At 63.0% G+C, this 20,133-nt stretch overlaps 2 protein-coding genes across 2 annotated transcripts; both read left to right on the top strand.

Moving 5' to 3' along the window:
* The first annotated feature begins 3,349 nt into the window (after positions 1-3,349).
* Positions 3,350-10,560, top strand: TEKT4 (tektin 4). Its single transcript, XM_043915595.1, has 6 exons — positions 3,350-3,992; positions 5,816-5,886; positions 6,221-6,364; positions 7,854-8,076; positions 9,565-9,719; positions 10,291-10,560. Exons 1-6 carry the CDS (start codon positions 3,459-3,461, stop codon positions 10,505-10,507), a joined length of 1,344 nt encoding a protein of 447 aa, XP_043771530.1. The 5' UTR covers positions 3,350-3,458; the 3' UTR covers positions 10,508-10,560.
* Positions 10,561-12,880: 2,320 nt separating this feature from the next.
* Positions 12,881-19,012, top strand: C1QTNF8 (C1q and TNF related 8). Its single transcript, XM_043915571.1, has 3 exons — positions 12,881-12,979; positions 14,416-14,632; positions 15,220-19,012. The coding sequence occupies exons 1-3, from the start codon at positions 12,977-12,979 to the stop codon at positions 15,768-15,770; spliced, it is 771 nt and encodes a 256-aa protein (XP_043771506.1). The 5' UTR covers positions 12,881-12,976; the 3' UTR covers positions 15,771-19,012.
* Positions 19,013-20,133: the final 1,121 nt, after the last annotated feature.

Here is a 20,133-nt window from a genome sequence, read left to right as displayed (position 1 = left end):
GGACCACACCCTCTCTGATCCACTCCACCTGCCAGATCCTGGGCCTAGCCTGCCTGCTGCCTCCCGCTGTGCGGGCCTGCCCGTGGCTCAGGGTCCGCTCTGCTCTCGGTGGAGCTGGTACGGGCGGTGCGGGCTCCTGCGTGTCATCATCTCACCTTCCTCTCCCCACCTCAGTTTACCCTAAAGGATTAGACAGGGAAGGGCTCATGAGAGGGGATGAACTACAGGAGGAGCAATCTGGGGGGGGGGGCGCCCTCCAGAGCCCCGTTGTGAGGAGGGTAGCATCCTGTCCTGGGTGTGCAAGCAGCCTGTCCTTGGGGCCTCAGAGCTTTGCTGACCCCAGCGCAGCCTCAGACCGCTGTCCGAATGAACACTGCTGAGAAGGGAGCAGGGCAGTCCCGTAGGTCTGAAGCTCAATTTTTCCGACACAGTTGAGGTTTGGAAACCAATAAATTTGATAAATCCATACACACACCAGTCCCTGTTCCAGCATTTCACGGTCACTGCCGCCCTCTGCTGGCCATGTTGGGCATCAAGCAATGAAATCAGGTGGATATTCTTGTGGCTGAAGATGAAGGGTGGTGCTCAGCTGCTATCATGTCGGTCTCTTTGCCACCCCATGGATTGTAGCTCCTAAGTCTCCTCTGTCCGTGGAACTTTCAAGGCAAGAATACTGGACTGGGTTGCCATTTCCTCCTCCAGGAGAAGCTCTACGCAGTCAGAAAAAAACAAGGCCTGGAGCTGACTGTGACTCAGATCATCAGCTCCATATTGCAAAATTCAGGCTCAAATTGAAGAAGAAAGTAGGGAAAGCTACTAGGCCATTCAAGCATGGCCTAAATTAAATCCCTTATGATTATACAGTGGAGGTGACAAATTGATTCAGGGGATTAGCTCTGATAGAGTGTCTGAAGATCTATGGATGGATGGAGGTTTGTAACTTTGTACAGGAGGTGGTGACCAAAACCATCTGCAAGAAAAAGAAATGTAAGAAGGCAAAACGGTTTCTGAGGAGGTCTTACAAATAGCTGAGAAAAGAAGAGAAGTGAAAAGCAAAGGAGAAAGTGAAAGATATACCCAAGAATGCAGAGTTCCAAAGAATAGTAAGGAGAGATAAGAAAGCCTTCTCTAGAGAACAAAGTAAAGAAGTAGAGGAAAACAAAAGAATGAAAAAGACTACAGATCTCTTCAAGAAAATTAGAGACACTAAGGCAATATTTCATGGAAAAATGGGCAAAATAAAGGACAGGAAACGTAAGGACCTAAAAGAAGCAGAAGAGATTAAGAAGAGATGGCAAAAATACACAATAGAACTGTACAATAAAGGTCTTAATGACCTGTATAACCCAGATGGTGTGGTGGTCGCTCACCTAGAGGCAGACATCTTGGACTGTGAAGTCAAGTGGGCCTTATGAAACATTACTATGAACAGGCTAGCGGAGGTGATGAAATTCCAGCTGAGCTATTTCAAATCCTAAAAGACGATGCTGTGAAAGTGATGCACTCAATATGCAAGCAAACTGGAAAACTCAGCAGTGGCCACAGAACTGGAAAAGTTCAGTTTTCATTCCAATCCCAAAGACGGGCAATGCCAAAGAATGTTCAAACTACCATACAATTGTGTTCATTTCACATGCTACCAAGGTAATGCTCCAAATCCTTCAGCACAGGCTTCAACAGTACGTGAACTGAGAACCTCCAGATGTTCAAGCTGGATTTAGAAAAGAAGGAGGAACCAGAGATCAAATTGCCAATATCTGCTGGATCCAAAAAAAGCAAGGGAATTCCAGAAAAAATATCTACCTCTGCTTCCTGGACTACGTTAAAGCCTTTGACTCTGTGGATCACAACAAAAAGTAGAAAATTCTTCAAGAGATGGGAAAACCAGACCACCGTCCCCGCCTCCTTACTGCATCTCACAGCCAATGTTTCCCTCTGCCAGTCACGCTGGGAATCAACAGGGCTCTTGGACTGGCCCAGGAGTGGGCATTTGGAGATATCACCCTCCCCAGGTAGCAAGTGAAGGTCAAGAGGCAAGTTAGAACCAGACATGGAACAACAGACTGGTTCAAAATTGGGAAAGTAGAACATCAAGGCTGTATATTGTCACCCTGCTTAATTAACTTATATACAGAGTACATTACGTGAAATGCCGGGATGGATGAGCACAGGCTGGAAATGAGATTAATGGGAGAAATATCAAGTAACCTCAGATACGCAGATGACACCACCCTAATGGCAGAAAGTGATGAGGAATTAAAGAGCCTCTTGATGAGAGTGAAAAAGGAGAGTGAAAAAGCTGGCTTAAAACTCAACATTAAAAAAACAAAGATCATGCCACCCCATCCCATCACTTCACGGCAAATAGATGGGGAACAATGGAAACAGTGACAGACTTTATTTTCTTGGGCTCCAAGATCACTGAGTACAGTGACTGCAGCCATGGAATTAAAAGACGCTTGCTCCTTGGAAGAAAAGCTATGACAAACCTAGACTATATTAAAAAGCAGAGACGTGACTTTGCCAACAAAGGTCCATATAGTCAAAGCTATGATTTTTCCAGTGTCATGTACAGTTGTGAGAGTTGAATGATAGAGAAGACTGAGTGCCAAAAAATCGATGCTTTAGGACTGTGGTGCTGGAGAAGATTCTTGAGAGTAATCTGGACAGCAATGAGATCAAACCAGAAAATCCTGAAGGAAATCAACTCCAAATATTCATTAGAAGAACTGATGCTGCAGTTGAAGCTCCAATACTTTGGCCACCAGATTCGAAGAACTGACTCACTGGAAAAGACCTTGATGCTGGGAAAGACTGAAGGCAGGAGGGAGACAGAAGATGAGATGGTTGGATGGCATCACCAACTGAAGCAACATGAGTTTGAGCAAACTCTAGGAGATGGTGATGGACAGGGAAGCCTGGCGTGCTGCCGTCCATGAGGCCCCAAAGAGGAGGACATGACTGAGCAACTGAAGGACAAGGAGCAGCCCAGGGACCAGGAGACACAGGCCAGGCCCTGGGTGGTCTTGGGGACACTGTCCCCATGACAGGACTTGCCTCCTTCCTACGGGGCAGATCTGAGGATCTGATTCAAGGCTCTCACTGGGGGCTGAGTAAACCCCCATCAGGGACACCTGGGTGCCCAGGAGAGCGCTGCCCGGGAACAAGTCTGACACAGGAGACAAGGGCCTGGCCTTCGTGCAGCTCCTCTGGCAGGTACCAGGTGTGGCCAGGACAGGTGGGGCTGGGGCCTGCCTGGCCCTTTAAGAGGGCCACTGGGTGGTGGGAGGGGGGAGAATTCCGGTTGCCTAGCAACAGAAGGGCTTGGTGTGTACTGGTCTCTGGGAGACCAGAAGCCACGTCCTGCTTGGGGACCCAGTGGCCGGAGCTGCCCTGCTGAGTGAGCTGAGCGGCCCCCCTCCCTCTCTCCCCACTCCTGCCTGTGCTTGGGCGGCGCCATGGCGCAGACGGACATACTCCTGACCAAGGAGCCAGCCCCACAGACGGTGCCAGCATGCCAGCTGCCCTGTAAGCTATACGATGTGGCCCGAAACACGGGCGCCCACACCTCCTCAGGCCTGGCCACCTCCGGCTTCCGCACGGCCAAGTACCTGCTGGACGAGTGGTTCCAGAACTGCTATGCCCGCTACCACCAGGCCTTCGCCGACCGAGACCAGTCGGAGCGGCAGCGCCACGAGAGCCAGCAGCTAGCGGCAGAGACCGAGGCACTGGCGCAGCGCACGCAGCAGGACTCCACGAGGAAGGTGGGTGAGCGCCTGCAGGACATGCACGGCTGGAAGTCGGAGCTGCAGCGCCAGGTGGGGGAGCTGGTCTCTGAGACCGAGCTGCTGCTGGCCCAGAAGCAGCGGCTGGAGCGCGCCCTGGACGCCACGGCCGGGCCCTTCTCCATCGTCACCGACAACCTGCAGTGCCGCGAGCGCCGACAGCACCCTGACCTCGTGCGCGACTGTGTGGAGATCGAGCTGCTGAAGGTTCGGCCACCTGGGTCCCGGAGCTGCAGACGGGCCTCCCAGCTCTGTCCAGGCAGCACAACCTTCCCCGTGTCCCCCCCTCGACTTGGCTGGCAGAAGCCTCGGTGCCTGGGCACCCCCGGGAGCCTGCACCCTCTGCACACGTGGGGACACTCAAGCACACGCCCAGGAACAGAGGGGCGGGGTGCCAGAAGCAATTGGTCCTGGGGCCTCCCTGGCTGGGGGCAGGGGCAGAACTAGGGCTGCCTGGGGGGAGGGGAGAAGCAGGTGGAGCGGGGCCTGTGTCCCGGGCCCGGGGGGTGCCAGGTCTGGCCTTCCCTCGGCCTGGTCCCCACAGTGGGTGCTGGGCAAGGCTGAGCTCCCTGCAAGGTGGGCCAGTCAGGCCCTGCTGGGTGAGGGGCACCGTGGCCTGGGTGCCCCCCTGCACAGGTGGCAGGGCTGGAGCCTGGTGCTTGTCCACTCGGCCCAGCCCGGGGCCCAGGGTTCCTGCTGTGCCCGTTCCACCCCGGCTCCCACTCGGGGTGAGGCCACGGTGGCATTCATCCTGGAACATGTGTCAGGACGTTTGCCTGAGGCAGGGTGGGGCTTGTTCCCCAGGCCTGGCTGCCCCTCCACAGTCCCCAGGAAATCAGGAGGGGCCTGAGCTGAGCCCCAGGGGCAGCTGGCTGGGGTTGGGATGTGTGCAGGGCAAGGGAGACCCTTCTGGTCAGGTCGTGGTGGTGCCGGTACCTACTGGGTGGTCCCTCAGTCACCCCTGGGTCCCGGCACCTGCTGAACTGCCCCTCTGGTCACCCTGGGTCATGCAGATGAAGCCTGACCCTGAGTTCCCAGAGGTGGAGCCCTACCACATCCCCACCCTTCTGATGTCTGTGTTGGAAATCCAGCCTCAGACCAGGGTGCAGGTGTGGACGGTGAAGGTGGGGTGGAGGCCACGTGCATCCCACAAAGAGACCAGGCAGGACCTGTCCTTGGGGCAGCCCCCTAGGACCGGGGGTCACCCAGGCCAGGCCCCTGATGCTGGTGGGGAAGGGCCTCAGCTCTGAGCAGGCCACAGCCACAGGCACTCATGAGACGTGGGGAGACACACACACAGTCAGGCATCCGGAGACCCCCTCAAACCTGGGTACCTCCCTCAAGCCCAGGCCCTTCCTCTGCCCTCCCCCCAACGGCCCCACCCTCACTCATTCACTCAAGAACCTCCCAAGGCTCCAGGAATGATGGCTCTGTTCTGAGCCAGGCCCTCCGCCCAGCAGCACATGGACAAAAGAGTCAGGACAGGAAGGCGGGCCCACGGGTCAGAACCGGACGCAAAGGCTTAGAGCCCAGCAGAGGCGAAGATTCAGGTCCGGGGAGGGCTTTTCCTCTGCAGGAAAAGAACCCGTCAGGAAGCAGGAGGAAACACAGGTTTCCCGTGTGTCCTGGGTGTGTGAGGGCAGTCCCAGGTGGGGACTTGGTCAACAGGGCTCTCAGAGGCTATTACCAGGCTCTCCGGGGACTGTGGGAAGGCTTCAGTGATGGGCCGGAGCTCGGGGGTGCTGCGTGCCCAGCAAGTGGGAACCACCTCTGGCTGATGCTCCCCACAGCCCATAGAAGACCCCCAAAGAACCCACTGCAGTGCCCCAGACAGGGTGCTCCAAGCCCAGAATAAATCCGGTGAGAGTCATGCTCGCCCCCACTTCCACCAAAGAGGCTGGGAGTCAATAAGCAGCGCCACCAGCAGGGCCCAGTTCCACTGGGCGTCACCCCAAACTCTGCTCCTCCTTGGGGTTTAAGAGCTCCCAGGTCCTCAGATTCTCACCAGGGGTGGGGGTCTTCTCCCCCAGGAGGCCGAGCTCATCCGGAACATTCAGGAGCTCCTGAAAAGGACCATCATGCAGGCCGTGAGCCAGACTCGGTGGGTCTGGGCGGCCTCCAGAGCCACCCTGGGGTGACCCCGTCCCCCTACCCCTCAGGCCCCTGTGGGCAGGAAGTCGGGTGACCCAGCACTGAGGCTCCGTGAGGTGACGGATGGTCCCCGGCCACAGCCAGGAGCACAGGGCGGGGAGGGGGCACTGGGCAGGTGGAGGTGGCCAAGGGGCCTGGACACCCAGAGCCAGACCAGCACCCCGGGGCCCACCATCAGCAGATGAGGGCCCCCTGCTGCCTGGGGGCTGGCCGTGCCCAGCGTCGGGGGTGCACCCAGCTCCCCACCCGCCCTGACACAGGCCCGACCCGCTATCCGCCCGCAGGCTGAACCGGGAGCACAAGGAAACCTGCGAGATGGACTGGTCTGACAAGGTGGAGGCCTACAACATCGACGAGGCCTGCTGCCGCTACAACAACCAGAGCACCGACGTGCAGTTCTACCCGCACTCAGCCAAGTTTGAGGAGAGGTGGGGCTGCGGGAGCCCAATAGGTTCCCCATCCCTCCGCCGGGGGTCCTCTGTGCAATTCTTCTACTCCTGGGGTGGGCAGGCGAGCGGCGGGACCCCCACCCAAGTGCCGGGCACACACAGTTCACCGTCCCAGCTGGGCTTCACAGAGGGAAGCAGGACCCAGCATTGAGGGTGGGGTGTGTGTGTGTGTGTGTGTGTGTGTGTGTGTGTGTGAGAGAGAGAGAGAAAAGTGTGTGAGAGGGAGAGTGTGTGTGTGAGAGCGTATGTGTGAGTGTGTGAAAGTGTTTCTGTGTGACAGTGTGTGTGAGTGTGAGAAAGTGTGTCTGTGTGAGAGAGACAAAGTGTGTGTGTGTGAGAGAAAAGTGTGTGAGAGGGAGAGAGAGTGTGTGTGTGAGAAAGAGGGTGTGTGTGTGAGTGTGTGTGTGTGAGAAAGTGTGTGAGAAAGAGTATGTCTGACTGAATGAAAGTGCGTTGTGTGTGTGTGTGAGAAAGTGTGTCTGTGTGAGTGAGTGAAAGTGTGCTGTGTTTGAGTGTGTGAGAAAGTGTGTGAGAGTGTGTGAGACAGAGAAAGTGTGTGTGTGAGTGTGTCTGTGTGAGTGTGTGAGTGAAAGTGTTGTGTGTGTGTGTGAGACTGTGTGTGTGACTGTGAGAGTGTGTGTGTGTGTATGTGTGTGAAAAAGTGTCTGTGTGTGAGAGTGAAAGTGTGTTGTGTGTGTGTGAGAGTGTGTGAGTCTGAGAAAGTGTGTGTGTGTGAGAGAGAGAAAAGTGTGAGAGGGAGAGAGAGCGTGTATGTGAGAAAGAGGGTGTGTGTGTGTGTGTGTGTGAGAGAAAGTGTGTGTGTATGTGACTGAGAGAAAGTGTGTTGTGTGTGTGTGTGAGAGAAAGAGTGTCTGTGAGAGAAAGTGTGTGTGTGAGGGAGAAAAAAGTGTGTGAGAGGGAGAGAGAGCGTGTGTGTGAGAAAGGGTGTGTGTGTGTGTGAGTGTGTGTGAAAGTGTGTGAGTGTGTGACTGTGAGAGAAAGTGTGTTGTGTGTGTGAAAAAGTGTCTGTGAGAAAGTGTGTGTGTGTGAGTGAAAGTGTGTTGTGTGTGTGTCTGTGTGTGTGTGAGAGAGTGTATGTGTGAGAGTGTGTGAGTGTGTGCGTGTGAAAGTGAGAGAGTGTGTGTGTGTGCGCGCGCGCGCGTGTGTAAGGGGGAGCGGGCTGCAGCTCCGCATGCGGCCGGCAGGGGGCGCGCGGCCACCACCCGTCGTAGCCACGGTAGTGGGGGCGCGAGCGCGGGGACCCCGGGCGGCGCAGGAAGCGCCGGGAGCGCACGCAGAGGTCCTACGGGCGCAATAGCGGGAGAGGCACGGGGGCGCGGCGTGGCCTTAGGACTGCGGGTGGTCGTTCGTGCCGAGGCGCTGGGGGCTCGGGGTGTGGCGGGCGCGGGGAGGCCCTGGTACGTGCCCCCCACCGACCGCGGTGTCGGCCCACTCCCCCCACCCGCAGTGCCTCCACGCCCGAGACCTGGGCCAAGTTCACCCAGGAACACCTGTATCGCGCTGAGCGCGAGCGACTGGCCTCGGTCAACCTGCGGAACCTCATCGACTGCATCCTGCAGGACACTTCCGAGGACCTGCGGCTGCAGTGCGACGCCGTAAACCTGGCCTTCGGGCGGCGGTGTGAGGAGCTGGAGGACGCGCGCCACAAGCTGGAGCACCACCTGCGCAAGGTGGGGCCTCGCGATTGCGCGCAGCCCGCGGCCAGGCCACGCCCATCCCGCAGCCAGGGCACGCCATGGTCACGATACAGCCACGCCCGTCTCGCAACCAGGCCACACCCAGGCTATGGTATAGCCACGCCCATCGCTCTGTCAGGCTGCCCAGCTCATGACCTGGCCCCGCCAGGGCAGCCCCTGAGACTGGCTCTCCGCCCGTAACTACAAAGACCAGGCTCAGAACGGGTAGCCCAGACCATCAGACTCCCACTGTCCACTATGCCCTGGTCACAGGCTGGCCTGGCCCCTGCCCCGCCTTGGCCCTGTCCGTCATGAGGGACCCCTGGTCAGGGCCGCCCCCATCCGCTGCCCCACTTCCCCAGGGCCCTCATTAAGCTGATGAGAAAACCTAGTGACATTTGAGGATGGTGGCATTGCCATTGGCGTGACTGATACGGGGGGGGCTGCAGGCCAGAGCAGGGAAAGTGGAAGGAGGTGGGGGGCTCAGCTATCTAGCGGGTGTCCCTGATGCTGGCCCTGGCGCAGCCGGGCCCTGACCCCAGGCTCTCTGGGTGCCCATGGCAGGGCCTCCCTGCATGGCCACCTTGGCCCTGCCTCCACACCGCCCCCAGAGCCAGAGGGTAGGGCTCAGGGTGTGAAGTGACCCATGGGGCCGTCCTGTGTGGGAGTAGGGCTTGGGGTGCGGAGTGACCCACGGGGCCATCCTGTGTGGGTAGGGTTCGGGGTGCGAGGTGACCCTTGGGGCCGTCCTGTGTGGGTAGGGCTGGAGGCGCGGGGTGACCCATGGGGCCGTCCCGTGTGGGTAGGGCTCGGGGTGCGGGGTGACCCTCGGGGCTGTCCTGTGTGGGTAGGGCTGGAGGTGCGGGGTGACCCTCGGGGCCGTCCTGTGTGGGGGTAGGGCTCGGGGTGCGAGGTGATCCTCGGGGCCGTCCTGTGTGGGTAGGGCTCGGGGTGCGGGGTGACCCTCGGGGCCGTCCTGTGTGGGTAGGGCTCAGGGTGTGGGGTGACCCACGGGCTGTCCTGTGTGGGTAGGGCTGGAGGTGCGGGGTGACCCTCGGGGCCGTCCTGTGTGGGTAGGGCTCGGGGCGCGGGGTGACCCATGGGGCCGTCCTGTGTGGGTAGGGCTGGAGGCGCGGGGTGACCCTCGGGGCCGTCCTCTGTGGGTAGGGCTGGCTGGAGGTGCGGGGTGACCCTCGGGGCCATCCTCTGTGAGTAGGGCTGGAGGCGCGGGGTGACCCACGGGCTGTCCTGTGTGGGTAGGGCTCGGGGTGTGGGGTGACCCTCGGGGCCGTCCTCTGTGGGTAGGGCTGGAGGTGCGGGGTGACCCTCGGGGCCGTCCTCTGTGGGTAGGGCTGGAGGTGCCGGGTGACCCCCGGGGCCGTCCTCTGTGGGTAGGGCTGGAGGCGCGGGGTGACCCTCAGGGCCGTCCTATGTGGGTAGGGCTGGAGGCGCGGGGTGACCCACGGGCTGTCCTGTGTGCAGACGTTGTGGGAGATCACGGACCAGGAGCACAACATTGCGTCGCTGAAGCAGGCCATCAAGGACAAGGAGGCGCCTCTGAAGGTGGCCCAGACCCGCCTCTACCAGCGTTCCCACCGGCCCAATGTGGAGCTGTGCCGAGACGCTGCCCAGTTCAGGTGCTGTGGCCACGGGGGCCGCCCTGGGCTGGGCCGGTCACCCTCCACCACACGGGCACCGTCCACCCGCCCCCAGGCCTCCTCAGCCTCTGGGGCCCCCTTGAACACCCCCCAACACACAGCCCTGCAAATGTAAAGAGGAAAGACGCTGGCCCCCACCTTGCCCCCCACACAGGGCTCCCACGTCCCTTCTCCTGCCCCAGCACCACTGGACACTGCACGTCCCTTTGGGGGACACCGTGTGGGTCTCCAAGTGCCAGGGCTGGCCACACTCCCCACTTCACCCTGGTCTGGAATCTCGGGGTCTGGGAGGCAGAGGTCCCCGAGACACATGGCCACCCCGACCACCTGTCCTGGCCCTCCACACCTCTGACGTCATGGTGGACACACACCCCCCTCCAGCCTGGCTTCTGGGTCTCCCCTGGGGCTTTTGGGGATCCTTCTATGGCCGAGCATATTGAGTAGGATGCCCCACCTGGGTGCTCAGCCTTTGAACCCGGGGCCACCCCCTCGGCGCCCTGGGCAGGCCTGGCGTCTGGGGTGGCCCCGTTCAGCCCGCCTCTGCTCCCAGGCTGGCAAGTGAGGTGGAGGAGCTGAACCTGTCCCTGGCAGCGCTGAAGGAGAAGCTTCTGGAAGCAGAGCAGTCCCTGCGCAACCTGGAGGACACGCGCATGAGCCTGGAGAAGGACATCGCAGTCAAGAACAACAGCCTCTTCATCGACCGCCACAAGTGCATGGCCCACCGCGCCTACTACCCCACCGTGCTGCAGCTGGCCGGCTACCAGTGACCGCCGGGCGCAGGGCCCACCCCTCCTTGAATAAAGAGCACATTAGCTTTCTACTCAGGGTGCGCACCTGGACAGGTGGGCATTGCCCGTGGACCCCATCGTCCCCGCCATGGGAGGCCGGGGGTCTCCTGCCTAGGGCACCCCCAGTCCCCACCTGGGGACAGGGGTCAGTCGAGGTCCCCCTCGTTGCCCTCCGCTGACCACCTGGGCCACCTGCCAGATGCTTCAGGGAGAGCGTCACCTCCCATCACCATGGGTCACATCCTCTGGGCCCCGCGGTGGCGGCTGAAGCTCTGTTCTTCGCCATGCTCTGGACAGTCACCCAAGGCCGGCTGGCATGCTGCTCTCGTTAGTGGGGGTGTCAGAACATGGTGCTGGCCCGGCTCCCCGCGAGGGACTTGGCCCCCAGGATGTACACTGCAGGCCTGGGGCAGTGACTGCCAAGGGAACTGTGGGACCACTCCCTGCCACCCCCACCTGGCGTGGGGAGGGTGCCAGAGGGCACACCTGAGCTGGGGGGGGTGTGGTCCACGGCTCCGGACAGAAGTGGGCGCTGCCTCTGGGGCGCCCCCCGAGCAGCACCAGGCCCTCTCTCTACCCCTCCGCCAAGGCTCTCTCCCTGTGCCCGCTGCTGACGAGCTCAAGGGGGCCGCTTCCCTCCCCAACAGCAACTCATCAGCAGGACTCGGGCAATCTACATTAAGAGGCCAGGAGATAATAACCCGGCCGCATGCTCACAGCTCTCAGATCCCATTATCAGCCGAGGCCGCGATGTGCGGAGCCCCCATCAGTGCCCAGGGCCTCTGTGTCCCAGCCCCCACCCCCCAGTGTGGCCACTGACGGGGAGCCAAGCGGAGATGCTGTGCGAGGCTCATTATCTCCACAACCCGGGGGGCCGGGCACTCATTGTCTGCAGTTGTCTCATGACCACCCATGAGGCCGGAAATCTTGTCCTCTTGTAGAGACAAGTGACCAGGCCCTGGAGCTGAGGGATGGCCCTGGGTTGCTCAGCAGGTTCCCGAGGTGGTGGCTGCATCTCTCTGGGGGATCAGCAGCCCTGGGGAGGAGGCAGACAGCTACACCCACCCCCAGGGATTCAGGCCCTGCAGGAGTGGGGAGCTGGGAGGCGCAGGGGACACCAGGGCCCTGAGGGTGGCTGAAGCCTGGGGACACACTGGCCACTGCTGAGTCCACGGTGCCCACTTTACAGATGGGGAAACGAGGTTGGACGCCGGGAGCAGTGGAGCCTGGGCGTCCACCTCTCTCTGGGTGCCCCAGGAACCCCCAAGACGAAAGTGGAGCGGGCAGAGAGGAGCCCCTGGCCCACCCCTGGGCCCAGCAGCACCAGCAAGAGCTTGGGTTAGCCCAGCCCTGGGTTGGGAGCGGGTGGAGTCTGCAGAGAGGCCTCTGTCCAGGCCACCCACATCTGGAATCCAGCAGAGCTTGTTCAGACAAGGACAAGGTGTGGGGACGGCTGAGCACTGCTGCAGTGTGAACCCACACCTCCAGGGGCCGGGGACATCTGGGAACCGGCTCCAGCTGGCGGGCTCCCCTGACCACAGCCCTCACCAGGTCTGCTCACCACCCAGCAAGCCAGCCCCAGATGCCCGCAGCCTGCCTCCCGGAAGGCGGCCCCGGCTCCCCAGGCCACGTCGGCGCCCCGCCGCCAGGCAGCCTGGCTTGGTGTGGCAGTGGGCGGGGGGATGCTTCTCAGGGAGTCGCATGGCCTCGTGTTCAGAGGCTGAGGCGCCAGGCGCTGCCCGGGGCCCAGTGTCCAGCTACTCAGGCCCAAGCAAGCATGAGGCCAGGTCCTGGTGTAGTCACAGCCCCCGCCTACCACTGCCTGGGGCGCCCTATGAGTCATTCCTGCCGGAGGGGGCTGGCATCACAGGGACATAACCCTCATCCCCTGAAAGGCTGGGCTACTGTCAAGGGCCCCCGACAGGGTATCACAGCAGGCTTCTCACTCCGCTGGGCACCAGGGCCCGGGCACAGTGTGGTGGAAGGTGGGGGCAGACACCACAGCCTGGCCAGACGCTGCCCCCACCCCCAGCACCACCCGCCAGGCCCAGCCCCCACAGCCCAGCCAGCGATGGGCACCGGCGAGTGGTCTGTCTCCATTCAGCCACTGCTCCAGCCTCCCCGACTCCCCTTAAGTCACCGCACCCTGGATGGCAGCCAGCCCCACAGTCCCGGCCACCCCAGGCCCCCAAGTCCCGCCACAACAGGGCTAGGGGAGGTCCCCGGAGCCCCTGAGGTGGGGCTGCGGCAGGTGGCAGGCCGGGCGGCGGGCAACGGGGCCCCATGAGCCTCCTGCCGGGAGCTCGGAAGCTGGCCCGAGGCCTGTTGGTCTTGGATGGCCCAGAGGGAAGCCACGGGTGCCTGGGGTGGGCATGAAAGGGCTCTTTCACTGGCCGCTGCGCAGAGACGCCGGAGACCGCCAGGCAGGCAGCAACACCCGGTTGTGAAATGGTAACGGGGCGGTGGGGGTGGGTGGGGGTCTTCACAGCAACCTTGAGCAGGGCCTGGGGTAGGGGCCCCAGCAGCACAGGCCTGCCTGCGGGGGTGGCTGCCCAGGAGACACCCACGCCGGTCTGTTTCCTCCATGGGAGGGGTCCGGGAGAGTCCTGCAGGGTCCAATGTGGCTCAGGGGTTGGGTGAGGGTCTGCGAGGTTTGAGAAGGAGGTGGTAGAGAGAAGGGGTCCCACCTGCTGGGAAAGCTCAGCCTGGGAGTGGGTCTCAGACTATGTGAGAGGAAGGCCCTCATCCTGGGCTGCATTCCTGAGGGCTTCCTGGAAGGGGGGGCCTGGGTATTTGCTCAGGATGGCCAGGGTACAGGGAAGAGTGAGGACCGCAATATCACACACCTGCCCTTGCAGGAGACCAACCCTGCCTGAGCCTCTTGGATGCAGCCCTTGGGAGAACAGGGTAGGCAGAGTCCATTTGCCAGGAAAACTGAGGCCCAGGCCCCTATGGAGTTCACCCAGGGCCCCCAGCAGCTGGAAAGTGTGGCTCCATCTGGCACTGATGGGCCCAGGGTCAGGCAGGGTCTCCCGAGGGAGGGGACGTGGAGGCTGGAGGCTCAGAACTGACAGCGATTAAAGACCAGCTTCTGTACAGCTGGGTGGGGGCTGGGGCAGCCTCCCCGGTTACCCTCCCTCCTCCTGGGGGGTCAGGATGCACGTGTCCCCTCTGCCCAGCAATGCAGCTCGGCAGAAACTGCCTCATGTCGGGCCCCACCCAACACGGGCCCGGGGCCCGGCTGCCCGGAGTGTGGGGTATGGGATGGGGGGCATACCCTTCCCTGAAGGAGCCCCTCCTGGAGGGCTCTGGCCAGCCACGGCGAGTGGGGCTTGGGGGACTGCTTCCCTACTCAGTGCCCCCTGCATCTGCCAGGTGGGGGGTCTCCAGCCATGGGGGCTTTGGGGGACCTGGACTCCCCGGCTGCAGGCACTGAGGGTGCCCGCTGCCGCCCAGAACTAAGGCCTCGGGGAGGGAGGGGCATGAGCAGGGAGCAGTGCCCAGGAAGTGCCAGATCCCATGGGCGGCCGCCTGGGCGCTTGCTAGGGCTCGGGGAGGGCGGTGCGGGGCCCTCCCAGCAGTGGTGGCCCCCAGGCTGTGTCAGGGAGGAGTCTCAGTCCCGGGGAGGGACCCATCAGCAGTGTCAGGGCGGGATGAGAGTCCAGGAGGGGCTGACCAGGCGCTCTCTGCGGTCTCTGGGACCACAGCCCCTTTGAGGGGTCCCAGCTGTCCCTCCCCACCCAGGTGGCTCTCTGGGCCCTCCATCGTCTCCCCCACACAGGGGCGCTGCCAGGCTGCCGTGGGGGGAACTGGGGGCTCAGCAGGGCGAGCCCTCCACTCCCCGCCTTCCTCTCCCACCCTCCTCCCCACTTCCTGCCCGGCCCCAGGCCCTGGCCCGAATGGTGGCCCCTGCCCTCCTGCTGCTCCTGGCACTGCCTGCTGGGGCCTGGCGTGGCCTGGGGCTGCCCCGCCGGCCGTGCGTGCAGTGCTGCCGTCCAGCCTGGCCCCCCGCCGCCCCCGGCCCGGGCGCCCACATGAGCGACGGGGACCCGTGGGCACAGCTGCCCCGCCTGCGGCCCACCATCGACATCTCGATCCTCAAAGGTGAGCATCCCCAGAGGGGCGGCCACCCCCGCCCCCGGCCCTACACCTGTGCTGAGGGAAGGGACAGGGCCCAGGGCGGGCTCTGGGAAGGAGGGGACCCCGAGGGGACAATGGACGGGTGCCTGCTCCCCACGGCCGCCCCCCGGGTGGGCAGAGGGTGTCCCGGGGAAGGGGCTGTGGACAGGGGTCCTGAGGCTACCCTCAGCCCTACCCCCCAGGGGAGGGGAAGGGGCCTGGGTCCCCTCTGAGGGGGAGAGAGGCGGGGCTCTGGGAGGCCCACACCCTGGGGGCTGCACCGAGCTTGAACCCCAGCGCTCTCTTCCTTCAAAGCCCAGTTCAGACCCTTCCTCTGGTGGCTGCCTGACCCCCCTGGCCCCGCATGACCGTCAGCACAGACCCCAGAACAGCCAGGCCCTCAGGGTGTGACTTCTTTCTCTTTCCCCCTTGGAGGGTGAGGTTAGCGCCCCTCGAGAGAGGAGACAGAGGCCCACAGAGGTGAGGTCACTTGCAGGGCCACGTGGCTAGAGAATCTGACCCTGGGAGCCTTGACCAGGGGCTTCTCCTCACCCCCTGCCCCTCCCTGGCAGGTGAGAAGGGTGAGGCCGGGGTCAGAGGTCACTCTGGCAGGAGCGGGAAGGAGGGCCCGCCGGGCTCCCGGGGCCTCCGGGGCCGCAAGGGCCAGAAGGGTCAGGCAGGGCTGCCTGGCGCCCAGTGCACGCGCGCCTACGCGGCCTTCTCGGTGGGCCGACGGGAGGGGCTGCACAGCGCCGACGCCCTCCAGGCGGTGACCTTCGACATGGAGCTGGTCAACCTGGACGGCGCCTTCGACCTGGCCTCCGGCCGCTTCCTCTGCACCGCGCCCGGCGTCTATTTCCTGAGCCTCAACGTGCACACCTGGAACTACAAGGAGACCTACCTGCACATCATGCGCAACGCGCACGCGGCCGCCGTGCTGTACGCGCAGCCCAGCGAGCGCAGCGTGATGCAGGCGCAGAGCCTGCTGCTGCCGCTGGCCGCGGGCGACGCCGTCTGGGTGCGCATGTTCCAGCGCGACCGCGACAACGCCATCTTCGGTGAGCGCGGCGACCTCTACATCACCTTCAGCGGCCACCTGGTCAAGCCGGACGCCGAGCTCTGACGGCCCGGCGCCACCAGCCCCCAGGGCCCACCCTCCCAAGCCCCCTGCCCAGGAGTGGGGCCAGCTGTGATTGAGTGCCGCCTGCGTGCACATGCTGAGCTGAGCATGGCCCCGGCAGGAGCAAGACAGACCCACCAGACCTGCTAGACACAGACCCCAACCGAGGGGTCCCAGCAAGAGATTCCGGAGCAGACCGCGTTCCAGGCGCGCAGTGGGCGGGGTTGGGGCGGGGCACCTTCCTCTGCTAAGGAGCTTGCACTCCTGGTCGGATTCCCTTTCCGGTTATAAAGGCTGTGCCAGGCCCCCGCGGTGTGAGAGAATTACAAAGCGCCTACTGGGTGCTGGGCTGGATGCTGGTGAGGCTCCGGGGGAGGGGTGGAGCGTGCTGAATTCCAGGGTGCTCAGGGCGGCAGAGGCCACGGGACCAATGACGTGGAGTAAGTGGGTGCCGGCCGAGCCAGGACAGGCCTCAGCCTGGGTGAACACACTGCCAGCCCCGGTGGGTCTATTTTCTGGGGCTTGCGGCATCCCCGGGTCTGTCTTGAGTGGGCTGAGAGGAGGATGCTTGCCTGAGCCCAGGGAGCCCCAGACCCCTGGGGTATCACCTCCCACTTCCACATGCTGAAGCTGGGCCTGGCGGGGACCTGCAGAGAGCAGGCTGGCCCCGTCCCTGCAGGCAGGCGTGTGTGGACTGGCCCAGCTTTCTCCACTAGAGGCCTCGTCCACCCCGCAGGAGGAGCCATCAGGCTGCCCCGCCCTCGGGTCCGCTCTGAGCCTGTTCCTTTCCTGCCACATGTCCTCTGGCCATTCTGGGACCTTCTGTCCGGCCTCTGTGGCCCCACCACCCGCTGCCTCCTCTCTGGGCCCTCCCCGGCCTCCCCTCCTGTGACCACTCCGCCCAAGTGAGGATGCTGAGCTGGTGAGGTGGCGAGGGCCCTGGCAGGAGCAGTGTCTGGAGCCACCAGAGCCCAGCATGCTGGCTGAGGTCCCCGGCCAGGCGGATGTGGCTGGAGCTGCAGGCTGGCCAGGCCGAGCCTGCTGGGGCTGCTGGGTGATGAATAGGCCGGGGCCTCCACCCTGGGGCCCTGAGACCACAGAACACTGCATGTTGGGTCCTGTCTCCTCATCACGGCCCCCCGCCCCACCCCAGGAGCCCAGCCCATCCTGAGATGGTCTCTGGCAGACCTCCCCAGACCATGGTTATCGACTGGGGGGGTGGAGAGGGGGTGGGAGCCTCTCGTCCCCGCGCATGGGGAGGAGGCACGGCTGGGAGCACGGCGCCCTCCCCTGCTGCACGGAACCCCGTGACCCTCAGGAACATCCACCCTGAGTGAGGCTGGAGCCAAGAGCATCCACATACACCCGTGGGCAGCAGGGCCCACCCTCCCAGGCCGGGGCATCCTGGACAGGTGGAGATTTTGAGGTCCAGCGAGGGTGTGTAGACCTCCAAGTGTGTGTGATGCTGGGAGCTGGATCCCCCTCAAACAGGGCTGACTCCTCTAGTGTGGCCTGGGATGGGGGGAGGGGAGGGCCCCCACTGGAGAGGGGCTACTGGGACTCCGAGTCTGCAGGGAGAGGGGGCTTCCAGCCGGCAGCCTTCCGCAGGGCCTCAAGGGCTGTGACAGTCCCGCCTCTGAGGCTGGCTTTCGGGCCAGCTCTGGACCAGGATCGGGGGCTCCTGGGGTCCCAGGTATGAGGCCCTTGCATCCCATGCAGGCCCTACAATCACCGCACCAGCGGACAGGGACATCCCAGGAGGAAGCTGGGACTCAGAGGCCTGGGTCCCTGAGCTCAGGCCTGGGCAGGGCTGTGACCCCAACCCCCCAGCACAAGCAGGGTCTGTACCCCAAGATGCAGAGCATGGGGGGCAGGGTTCACAGCGATGCCTGCCCCCAGGAGCCCCAAGGCCCAGCTGGGCCTGGCCGTGGCACAGGGCAGGGGGCAGCAGGACTCCGGGGGGCTTGCTGTAGCCGAGGGTTTGGGAGCTGAGTGGGGCACCCTGGACTGGTGAGCCCGACCCCACTGAGACTAGAGGGTGCTGGAAGAGCCCGTGGGGCACCAGAGGGCGGCCCTGGACTGCTCCCCGGCCCCTCCCGAGACCCGCTCGGTACCGCCGACCCCCCCGCCAGTGATGCTGGCTTGGGGCGAGGAGCCTCAGGCTGCACTTTGGCCCTTTGGCCTGGGTCCTTTTATGGCTGGAATAGCTGGACACGCCCAGGGTGCCTGGCAACCAGCAGGGCATCAGGAGTGCTCAGAGGGGCCGCGGGGGCCGAGGGGGGTCCCACGGCAGAGATAAAGGCACCCACACAGGAGCATGAGGGGTGGAAGGACCTCCCTCTATCCTCCCAGGTCTGGACTCCCTGCCCCCAACTGGGACCCTGCCCGCGAGTGCTGCAGGCCAGCCTGGCCGGGTGGGGGCGGGAGGGCCGCCCAGTCCAGCAGCCCAGGCAAAGCCGGCTCTCTCGGGCTCCCCGTCTGGCCCTGGGGTGCACTGGGCCCTGAGGGTGCAGGGCTGGGGGGCATTCCCATGAAATCTGCGGACCTGCTGCCCGCTGGGCCTCCCTCTCACCTCACTCCATCCGCGGGGCCTGGACCAGAGGCACTGGGGCGGCTCCACTGAGCCCCCGGGACAGCCCTGCTCCCCTTGCTTGCCCAGAGGGCAGAGCAGGCCAAACAGATGGTGTCCGATCAATTCCAAAGTAAAGGCCACCCCTGCCCTCAGAGAACAGGGGCCAGGTAGTGTCTCCCCTGAGTGCGAGCAAGAACCCCGTGGAGGCTGCTGGTCAGAGCCTCCTTGCCCGGGACGCGCCAGGAACACCACAGGTGGGTGCAGGATGGGCGGCAAGGCCTGCCTCCCCCCACCCCCGGCTTAGTGAAAACCCACGACTGAGAACAGGTGGGGTGAGGGGAAGGCGTCATGTCCACAAAGTGATGAGAAGCTCCAGACTCAGGAATCCGTGCCTGTGCGGCTCGCTCAGGAGACGAGAGGGTGAACAGCATCCTCGAAGAACCGCACGGCAGCCTGGGGTGGGGTGGGGGGACCAGGGTGCACCTGCCCTGGGGAAGAGAGCTGGAAACGACCAGAACACGGGGCAGCCCAGAGGCGGAATCCTATGGAAGCCGTTTCCCGTCTCAGTTTTTCTCCGTTTGGTGGAATTCCAACAAAACATCCATTTTTAGAATTTGGGTGAAAGTCATAAACCATAAAATGTACCATTTTAAAATGAACAAAGTGAAAGTCGCTCAGTCGTGTCTGACTCTTTGCGACCCCATGGACTGTACAGTTCATGGAATTCTCCAGGCCAGAATACTGGAGTTCCCCTTCTCCAGGGGATCTTCCCAACCCAGGGATCGAACCCAGGTCTCCCGCATTGCAGGCGGATTCTTTACCAGCTGAGCCAGCAGGGAAGCTGGAAAAGTGAACAACTCAGCAACATTTAGGGTGTTCAAGGTTGTCCATCCAGAGAGTCTCCTTTCCAAGTTGCCCGGTCATCACCATCATCTGCGTCCCTCCTCTGGGCAGCGCCTCCAGAGGATGCACGGGCAGACAGGTGCACTGTCCAGGGGGCCGAGGGGCCACAGCACAGCTCCTGGGAGCCTTGGCCCCTCTCGTGACACCTGCACCCCCTGGACCCCCGCCTGGAGCCAGCCCCCTCGGCTGGGGGCTCAGCTGGGAGGGTGGGTCCTGGGTTCCAAATGGGGAGAGGTCATGGGATTCTGGAAGCTGACCCTTCCTCTGGCCACCCTTTCAGGCCTGATGACCACCAGAACATGGATCCCCATGGGCCATGTGGGTGAGGGGGAGAGGACGGGCCCTCAGCCCCCAGAATGGCTGCTGCCCTTGGCCATAGGAGGACCCTGGGTCCACTCTGCAAACGTCCTTTCATTAAACCCTCCTCAAACTGAGCAATGGAGGGGCCGCCTGTTTCCTGGGCATGGGGGGAGGGGGGACACGTGGGGGCACAGTAGACACTCGGGGGTGCAGAGCAGAAGGGAATCGGGCCAGTCCCCACTGCCCCACAGTCAGTTTCCTTCACCTGGACAGCCAGCCCCTGTGGATGGCCATGCCCCTCCCCTCCTGTGGTGCCCCCGCCCCTGTACCCACAGGCCTGGTGGCCCACACCCAGACCATGGCCACGGTTTGCCGTGTGTGCAGAGGTCAGAGAAGAGACGGCTGAGAAGGGGACTCAAGCTCCCTCCCCAGAGGCAGGAGCCAGGGAGGGGGTTTGCTTGGATGGAGACCCTCCCCCCCACACCGGTCAGGACCCACGCAGGTGCCCAGATGGAGCCCCCAGACCCCCGTCAGCGCAGATACAACAAATGCACACCTGTCACCGCCACGGCCGGGTGTGCAGCCTAGTGA

This window comes from Cervus elaphus, chromosome 10, assembly GCF_910594005.1.
Source record: "Cervus elaphus chromosome 10, mCerEla1.1, whole genome shotgun sequence".
Taxonomy (NCBI): Eukaryota; Metazoa; Chordata; class Mammalia; order Artiodactyla; family Cervidae; genus Cervus; species Cervus elaphus.
This window is presented reverse-complemented; position numbering and strand designations above follow the sequence as displayed.

Bases quoted from the DNA above. Each gene is read 5' to 3' on its own strand.
- C1QTNF8 (XM_043915571.1), top strand. The intron at 14,633-15,219 runs GTGAGCATCCCC...CCTCCCTGGCAG, and splicing joins CGACATCTCGATCCTCAAAG to GTGAGAAGGGTGAGGCCGGG.
- TEKT4 (XM_043915595.1), top strand. From the start codon at position 3,459: ATGGCGCAGACGGACATACTCCTGACCAAGGAGCCAGCCCCACAGACG. The intron at 6,365-7,853 runs GTGGGGCTGCGG...CCCCACCCGCAG, and splicing joins TCAGCCAAGTTTGAGGAGAG to TGCCTCCACGCCCGAGACCT. The intron at 8,077-9,564 runs GTGGGGCCTCGC...TCCTGTGTGCAG, and splicing joins TGGAGCACCACCTGCGCAAG to ACGTTGTGGGAGATCACGGA.